This window comes from Tupaia chinensis, unplaced genomic scaffold, assembly GCF_000334495.1.
Source record: "Tupaia chinensis unplaced genomic scaffold, TupChi_1.0 Scaffold140464_1, whole genome shotgun sequence".
NCBI lineage: Eukaryota > Metazoa > Chordata > Mammalia > Scandentia > Tupaiidae > Tupaia > Tupaia belangeri.
The window spans coordinates 207,540-217,562 of NW_006200341.1; the positions used below are offsets into that span (position 1 = coordinate 207,540).

Sequence of the window (10,023 nt, forward strand, 5' to 3'; positions counted from 1 at the left end):
GGTCAAATTAAAATAAATAAATGAATAAATAAAATTAAATAAATAATAATTTTTTTAAAAATACAATAAATAAAATAAAATATCTATGTATGATATTTTAAATTTAAGACATCATTTATATGTTGATAGATAGTATAATATTCCATTTCTGAACCAATTTTGAATGAATTCCCTATTAACATGAAAGTTTACATGAATAAAACTTTTAAGAACAATTAATAGTTTAGTTTATTGTAAAAATTTAAAAAGGTAATGTTTCAAGACTTCTAATACTTAGACCTTAAAACAAATTTAAATATAATAAACAAATCTATTGAATCATTTCCAACAGCACACAAATATAATCTAGAAGTATCTGTTTTAAGATTTAAAAAAAGAAAGAAAACTTCCTGGAATCCTACATTCTTCATTTATCACCTATAGTTTTCTCTTACCTTTACCATTAAAAATTCTCCAGGGAGATTTCTGTTCTTACCTCACCGTCAGGCTTTCTTGGAAACTACTGAAACTGCTCCTTATCAAGGACATTTGTTCTCATTTTTGTCAACTTTTCAATAAAATCAACAATTTAATGTTCTCTTGTTTCACCTGAAGACTATACTATTTTTGTGTGTTTCTAGAAACTGTAACTATGTCAATTTTCTTCACAGGGAAACCAAGAAGTTATAGATGTTTACCTTACTCTTTCTGGATTAACTTCATGTGAACTGTTGACAATATTCACATCTGGTCGACCTTCAGAAAGTGAATCATCTGTCTCCAACACTTGCATATCCCCACAGTTTGTCCAGGCCCATTTCTCATTTTTGTTCTTCTTTGTGTCCTTTACACTCAGAGTAAAGTTGGTACTTGGAAAGAAATCCATGAAAAAAGCCTTTAGTTTCTAATAATAATACCGAAAGAAACCTCTCTCGCCCCACACCAAAAAAATAAACAATGAACTAGTTTTATTTTAAAAATCAACACTTTTCCATCTTAATTTATTTATTAATTAGAAACAATTCCAATATGTCAACTATGTACAAGGAAAGCGTATAGTCTGGACTTCAAAATGAGGATAAACGGGACAAGTTGACACGTAAGCTAATCAATGAAAAGTTGTACCGAAAACTAAGAAGGATTCCTATTAAATTCATAAAATATCGATGAAGAGCTCTCAAAACAAAAAGTAGGAAAGACTATTCTACTTAGAAAACAAATTGTTAGACAAAATTAGACACAGAGCATATAGGTATTTGCTTAAGAACTTGAACGAAAGGATAAAATGCAGAAAAGCTAGTACTGGAGATGAACCACACACTACAGGGCAATGTTGTTCTAGAATAAGTCATCTGCAACAGCAATGACTGTTAAGACTTGAATGCAATATAGATTAGTGCTATCACTTTCACTGTTATTTACACACATGATACTGTTTAATTTTAACAAAAAATTTTAACATACTGTGAGTGGCATATAACATGAAAGAAGAAACTAGGGAAATATTGAGGGTTAGGGGGACCTTATTTTTAAAATACCCAGCTGTAACTATATACATTTTAAAAATCAGCAGTCTTGTTAATTACAATTTTCTTTAAAAAGAAAATAACTAGAGGGAACCGGCAGTTAGCGTAATGGCTATGTCGCTGGACTCCCACGTAGTCGACCGCGGTTCGTGTCCCGGACCTGGTGGCTTAAAACTCACGCCGGGTGCATGTGCGTGCGTGCCCAAGATCCCGAGAGGAGAATGGAGGAGAAGGGATTGCAGCGTGACCATCCCCCCTGGGGGGTGATTTCTCGCTTTCTGTCTCTATGTCTCTCTCTGTCTGTCTGGCGAGCGCACGCGCCCTACAGTGAAAATCTCTCAAAAAAAAAAAAAAATAAAAGAACTAGAAAAGTTTCGTTTATGTTTAGTTTAATACCTAATTCTAATATAAGTAAAGAATTGTTGGGACCAGTAGTTAGTGTAATGGCTATGTTGCTCAACTCCCATGTAGTTGACTGCAGTTTGAATTCTGGACCCGGTGGCTTAAACTCATGCTGGGCTCGTGTACGTGCGTGCCCAAGAGCCCAAGAGGAGAATGGAGGAGAAGGGATTGCAGCGTGACCATCCCCCCTGGGGGGTGATTTCTCGCTTTGTATCTCTCTGTCTCTCTCTGTCTTTCTGGTGAGTGCACGCACCCGATAGCAAAAACCTCTCAAAAAAATTGTCATTACTTTTTAAAGCAATAAACAGCATACATAAGAACATTATATTTTCCTCTAAGGAACAATTTACTAAAGGTGGCATGTACTAGCCAGAGAGAAAGAAATAGAAAGCGAGAAATAACCTCCCAGGGGTTTGGCCATTGCACAATCTCTTCTCCTCCGTTCCCATCTCTGGATTTTGGACACATGCTCAAGTGTTTGGCATGAATTTAGAGCAGTCGGTCTGGGATTTGAACCATGATTGGTTATGTACGAGTCCAACAACGTAAACATTACACTACCTGCAGATCCTAAGAACAACACTATTATATCCCTACATAAGTTATAAGGGAAGACTAAAATTTCCCACTAAAGACTATTACATTAGGAGTTGAGTTTAAGCCCATAAAATTACCACAAACAAAAGGAAAACTAACAATTATCTACAAAATAAAGGTTATGTAAATAACTCAAGTTAAGACTAAGAATCAAGAAAAAAGAAGAAATGATCCAGACAGAAATCATTACACAATTCTTTTCAACCTATACTTTAAACTGCAAGAACTAAGTCTACAATTTAAGAATACAAAACAGCTATTCATTTCAGACATACTAGAAGGAAGGCAACACTTTTTAAAAATTAGCTATTGGGAGCTGGTGTTTGGAAGCGGAGGTGGGGGAGAACCCCTCAGGGGATGACTACACTGCCATCCCATCTCCTCTATTCTCTGTCTCTTCTCCAGACCATGGGCACCCATGCACACATGCTCAGTGTGTCTCTCTAGCTGTGAGGTCTGGGACTTGAACCACGTACTCAACCCTGTGGGATGAACTCATCCTAACTACTATGCCAACAGGTGGCTAAAGGCAACATCTAAATAAAAGCCATCTGGTCAAAGTCATCGCAAGATTAGGAATGGAATGACTCACAGCCATGGTCACACAAGAACACATTTTTAATATTTATTTATTTATTTATTTATTTATTTATTTATTTATTTATTCCTTTTTTTTAGAGAGAGAAAGACAAAGACAGAGACACTCCCCCAATAAGGTCTTGATGCTGAAACTAAATTCCAGCCTCAGCCAATCCCAGACCATGGGCACACAAATGCTTGGCACTCAGAGAGGTCTGCAGATGCAAACCCAGTACCTTCTCCTGAAGATGAGCCTCACAGAGCACTGCATTCTATGTGTATGTGTGCTCCAAATCCAAAGCCAAAAAAGGACTGCAGTGTGGCCATCCCTCCACCTGCCCAGGGCCGGTCTTTACATTCACTGTGTCTCTCTTATTCAGTTTCTCTTTGGTGTGTGTATGTGCTTTATAGCAAAAAAAAAGAAAAAAGAAGACTGAAAAAATTTTAGAAATAAAAGGACTATATATAGGCCATTGTCAAAAGCTGCTTTCAATAATCTAGAGATTATTTTTTTCATGAAGAGATGAATCAAGAGACTCATTCTTTTGTTCAAGAGTTGTTTCATACAGTCAGCAAATACTTACCAAATACATAATATGTGTTAATGACATGACTGGTGTAGGAAAACATTTTTTTCATACTTGAGAACTTGATAACTGGAAAGTAACTATCTATGACAGTTTGTCTACACTTTCCATTTGTATTGGACGTACACAATATCATTTCTTTTCAGCAGAGTCTAAATAACTATTGGGTAAATAGAAGTGATACTTTATAGTATCTCAGGGAATCATAGCTATTTACAATTATAAGATCAAAGTTACTGTAAACATAGACTCATCCAGTAGGACTCAATTTTATTCGCTGGAGGGTACTGCCAATGGTGGGGAGAACTCCCCCACGACAGAGTGAGATCAATCCTAGTCCTGGCTTTTTGAAGAACATGTTGGGTACGTGTGTGTGCATGCCAACGATCCTGAGAAGAGACTGTAGAAGTTGAAATTGTGGTATGTCCATCACCCCAAAAGATGTTTTTTCATATCCACCCCTCACACTGCACTCTCTCTGGCTAGCATGCATTCCCTTAAGTGAAAAAAAAAAAATCACACTAAAAAATGTTCCTTTTATTTTCTTTTCATTTTATTTATTATCATCTTGATTATTTGATTCTAATTTGATGAGAGAAATGTGAAAGAGAGAGAGAGAGAGAGAAACCTGCCATCTCCGGGACTTGAACCAAGTTGGACATATGGGCATCCAGTGCCTTTTAACCACTACACCATTTGCCGGCTCTTAAATTGTACAAAATACTATTCAGTCTGGTTTGCATGTGTGTATTTAGTAAGTTTACAATTACAGTTTTTAAAAAATCTGTGTATGATAGTTTAAGTCATGTTTTATATGATGATAGACATTATAATTGTTTATAATTACAGTTTTAAAAAAATCTGTGAATAATAGTTTGTCATGTTTTATATGATGATAGACATTATAATATTCCATTTCTGAAATAATTTTGAATGAATGTCCTATTAACATAAAAGTTTACATGAATAAAACTTTTAAGAACAATTATTAGTAGTTTATTGTAAAAATTTTTAAAGATAATGTTTTAAGACTTCTAATACTTAGATATTAAAAAATTTAGATATAATAAACAAATCTATTGGGTTATTTCCAACAGCATACAAACATAATCTAGAAGCATCTATTTAAGATAAAAAAAGAAAAAGAAAACTTCCTGGAATCCTACATTCTTCATTTATCATCAAGTTTTCTCTTGCCTTTACCATTAGAAATTCTCCAGGGAGATTTCTACACTTACCTCACAGTTAGACTTTCCTGGAAACTACTGAAACTTCTCCTTATCAAGGACACTTGTTCTCATTTCTGTCAACTTTTCAATTAAATCGACAGTTGAATGTTCTCTTGTTTCGCCTGAAGACTATACTATTCATGTGTGTTTCTAGAAACTGTAACTATTACCAATTTTCTTCACAGGGAAACCAAGAAGTTCTAGATGTTTACCTGACTCTTTCTGGGTGTATTTCATGTGAACTGTTGACATTCCCGCAGGGTCGACCATCAGAAGGTGAATCTGCCTCCAAAACTCGTCGATCCCTATCATTTGTCCAGGCCCATTTCTCGTTTTTCTTCTTCTTTGTGCCCTTCACACTACTTGGAAAGAAATCCGTGAAAAAAAGGCTTTAGTTTCTAATAATTATACAGAACAACAACAAAAAAAAAAACACAAAATACCAAAAACAAATCACTAGTTTTTTAAACAATCCCAAATCTTCCCTATCTTAATTAATTTACTAATTTAAAAACAATTCCAACATGTCAACTACATCCAAAGAAGTGTATACTCTCCTCTCAGCTTCAAAATGAGGATAAATTGTACAAGTTGACACATGAGCTAATCTATGAAAAATTGTACCTAAGCACAAAGAAGGCTTTATATTAAAGAGGTAAAATATAGAAGAAGAGCTCTCTGGGAACCAGCAGTTAGTGTAATGGCTATGTCGGTGGACTCCCACGTAGTCGACCGCAGTTCGCATCCCGGACCCGGTGGCTTAAAACTCACGCCGGGCGCGTGTGCATGTGTGCCCAAGATCCCGAGAGGAGAATGGAGGAGAAGGGATTGTGGTGTGACCATCCCCTCTGGGGGGTGATTTCTTGCTTTCTGTCTCTATGTCTCTGTCTGTCTGGCGAGCGCACGGGCCCTATAGCGAAAACCTCTCAAAAAAAAAAAAAAAAAAAAGAGCTCTCAAGTCAAAAAGTGGGAAGTACCTTTCTACTTAGCAAACAAATTGTGAGCACAAAGATTAGACACAGTGCATGTAGGTGTTTCCATAAGAACTGGAAAAGAAAGCATAAAATGCAGGGAAGCTAGTACTGGAGATGAACACCACACTACAGGGCAATGTTGTTGTAGAATAAGGAACTCACGCCCTACTAGGATTGACTGTTAAGATTTCAAATGGGCTAGGAACCAGCAGTTAGCGTAATGGCTATGTCTCTGGACTCCCACGTAGTCGACCGCGGTTTGCGTCCCGGATCCGGTGGCTTAAAACTCATGCCAGGCGCGTGTGCATGCGTGCCCAAGATCCCGAGAGGAGAATGGAGGAGAACAGACTGCGGCGTGACCATCCTCCCGGGGGTGACTTCTCGCTTTCTGTCTCTATGTCTCTCTCTGTCTGGCAAGCGCACGTGCCCTATAGCGAAAATCTCTCCCAAAAAAAAAGATTTCAAATGGGCTAGACTGAGGTATATATGATGCTGGGTAAAGTCTCTTTACAATCTAAATGATGTATAGAGATTTAATGTATGAATAATAATAATTAAAAAAACTTTAGAAGTTAAAAAAAGAAAGAAGGTACATCTTTCGATGTAATAAAATTCATTTATGACAACACTGAGCTAACATCATACTGAATGGAGAATAGCTACATACTTTCTCAGTAAAATTTGAAACAAGACAAAGTCATCCACTTTTCCCACTCTTTTTCAACATAGAGTTGGAAGTCCTAGCCAATGCAAAAAGATAAGAGAGAAAGATAAAAAGCATTCAGATAGGAAAAAAGAAGTGAAATTCTCTCAATTTGCAGATGACATGATACATAGAAGATCCCATCCAAAAAAAGCATAGAAAATCTCCTAATTATATTAATTTAAATTAATGAATTATAGATGTTTCTTGACTTACAATGTCAGAGTTATTGTAAGTTTGAAATATCCTGAGTTTCAAATGCATGTGTTAACCCTTAAAAAAACAGGGCACAAGACTTAATAAAGAAAAAAGTTTATTTGGTCTGGTAATAATTGAAACCTGGGACATACAGCCTCAAACGGGTATTTGAATAAGTACCTCGAGGTCTTAGAGTTTTCAAATAGTCTTTTAAAGACAACAATCACAAGTGACAAGGGGATTGGTTTGTTAAGAATTTATATTGGAAAGAAGAAAGAAAAAAAACATTTAAGAGACGTGAAAATGGAAAATTATCTGCTGATGATAATATGTATGGTAATTTTTTTTTATTGAACCAATATATAGTATATTCAAGATGGGAAAATTCACTTGGTATACGGTAATGATACACAGTGTTGAATGTAAAGAATAAATACATAAAAATTTTTTAAAAAGACTTGACATTGGGACCAGCAGTTAGTATAATGACTATGTTGCTGGACTCCCACATAGTTGATCATGGTTCGAGTCCCAGACCCAGTGGCTTAAACTCAGGCTGGATGCGTATGTATGCATGCCCAAGATCCTGAGAGGAGAATGGAGGAGAAGGGACTGTGGCGTGGCCATCCCCCCCGGGGGGTGATTTCTAGCTTTCTGTCTCTCTGTCTCTCTCTGTCTCTCTGGTGAGTGCACGCACCCTATAGCAAAAACCTCTCAAAAAAAAAAAGATATGATAACTTTTGGTATTATCTACACATAGAATAATGTTTAATTTTAATAAAGTATTTTTAACATACTGTGAAAGACATATAATATGAAAGAAGAAACTAGGGACATACTGATGGTTGAGGGACCTTATTTTTTAAATATCCAGCTTTCATGTTATATAGTTCAAAATCTAACAATCTGGTTAGTTATGATGTTGAAAAACAAAATGACTAGAAAAGTTTTATGTTTAGCCTAGTACTAATTTCTAATATAAATATAGAATTGTCATTACTTTTTATGCAATAAACAGCGTATATAAGAGCTTCATATTTTCCTGTAGGGATATTTTTACTATAGGGGTGTGTATTAGCTAGAATGACAGAGAGAGATAGCGATAGAAAGTGAGAAATAACCCACCAGGAGGGTTGACCATTGTACAATCCCTTTTTGGACACACATGCTCAGTCTTTGGTGTGAATTGCAAGTGGCCAGTCTGGGACTTGAACCACAGTCGGCTATGTGCTCGTCCAATAACATAACCACCTGCATGTCCTAAGAACAACACTATTATATCCCTACATAAATTTGACAAGAGGACTGAAATTTCCCACTAGAAATTATTACATTAGGAGTTTAGTATAAGCCCATAAAAGGATAAAATGAAAATAAAAGGAAATCTAACAATTATCTATGAAATAAAAGTTCTATAAATAAATTAAGACTAAGCATCAAGAAAAAAGAAGAAATTATCCAGATCGAAATCATTACACAGTCCTTTTTTAGCTAAACTTTAAACTGCAAAAAAGATTACAATTTAAGAATACCAAAAAGCATTTCACTTTAAACATAATTGAGGGAAGGCAATACTTTTTCTTTCTTTTCTTTTCTTCTTTTTCTTCCTTTTTTTTTTTTTAGAGGTTTTTGCTATACAACACGTGCACTTGCCAGAAAGACACAGAGAGACAGAGAGACAGAAAGCAAGAAATCAATCCCCAGGGGGGATGGCCACACCGCTATCCCTTCTCCTCCATTCTCCCCTCGGGATCTTGGGCAAGCACGCACATGTACCTGGCGTGAGTTTTAAGCCACTGGGTCTGGGACTCAAACCGCTGTCAATTACATAGAAGTCCAGTGACAGCCATTATTCCATCTGCTGGTCCCTTTTTTAAATTTTAATTAGCTATTGGGTGCTGGTGCTTGGATGAGGAGAGAGAAGCAAGAAAAAAAAAGAGAGAGAGACAGAGACAGAGACAGAGACAGAGAGAAGTGCCGAAGGAATGGCTATGCTGCAACCCCTTCTCCTCGATTTTGGTCTCAGGATCATGGGCTCCCACACACATGCCCAGTGTGTTTCTCTAGCTGTGAGTTCTGAAACTTGAACCACGCCATTGACTCTGTGGGATGAACCCACCCTAACTACTATACCACCAGCTGGCCCAAAGACAACATCTAAACAGAAGACATCTGGTCAAAGTCATCTCAAGGTTAGGAATGAACTGACCCATAGCCACAGAAAGAATTTTAAATTTGTATTCACTTATTCATTTTTTAGAGAGAAAGACAAAGACAGAGAGACAGTACCTTTAATAAGGTCCTGATGCTGAAACTGAATTTTAGCCTCAGCCAGTCCCAGACCATGGGCAAGCAAATGCCTGGCACTCAGAGAGGTCTCTAGATACAAACCCAGCACCTTCTCCTGAGGATGTTCCTCACAGAACACTGCATTGTACTGCTGTGCCACCATCCTAGCCCTGCCCCAGTTTTACATGTACTCGGTCAGTGACCACTAGCCTTACTTATTAGTCCTCCATGTCAGCCACTTGCTTTGGAAAGACAGTCTATCCGAGACAAACTCACTCTGATAAACACACATCCCAGTGTCAACCAATGGGCAACACTCACTGAATAACCAGGCCACCACTGGGGATGTCAACCCCCTCGTGGCCCTGGAGGGTTGCTGGTCCTGAATCTCAACTCTTTCCAGAACTCTATATAACATCAGCTCACTGCTCAGTTAGAAGAGACTGTGCCTGACCAGCCAAGCACAGGTTACCATGAGAGAAAGCAATACATTCTGATGCTGTTTATTTATTTCCATTATGGAAAAGCTCATAATCCTTTCACATCAACTTTTTCAGTCCATTAATGTACTACGCCCTTATTTTTCTTACTAATATACCAATGAAATTTATGCTTTCTCTGATACATTTCACCATAAGTACCAATGGAAAAAACATAGCAAGTAGCAAATTCTTAATATAGACAATATAACCTATTACAAAGAGCCAAGAGGCCAGCAGATGGTGTGGAGGTGAGAGTGCTGGACCCCAAATGGTCTATTTCAGTTTGAGTCCCAGACCTGGTGATTTGAAAATAATGCCAGGGACATGTATGTGTTTATGTGACCCAAATCCAAAGTCAATAAAGGATTGTAGTGTGGCCACCCGTCTAACTGCCCTGGGCTGGTCCTCACATTCACTTTATTGCTCTTGTTCAGTTTCTCTCTGGTGAGTACATGTGCTTTATAGTGAAAAAAAAAAA

General features: G+C 37.1%; 1 protein-coding gene across 1 annotated transcript in view; it reads right to left on the reverse strand.

Moving 5' to 3' along the window:
* The window catches only part of LOC102493624 (ankyrin repeat domain-containing protein 26), a 130,857-nt gene that overhangs the window by 70,745 nt on the left and 50,089 nt on the right, over positions 1–10,023 (reverse strand). Inside the window, exons 14-15 of the mRNA XM_027766057.1 lie at positions 5,112–5,258; positions 683–848 (exon numbers count right to left, since the gene is read on the reverse strand). Coding sequence (XP_027621858.1) covers positions 683–848; positions 5,112–5,258 — 313 coding nt within the window. The remainder of the gene's footprint in view (positions 1–682; positions 849–5,111; positions 5,259–10,023) is intronic.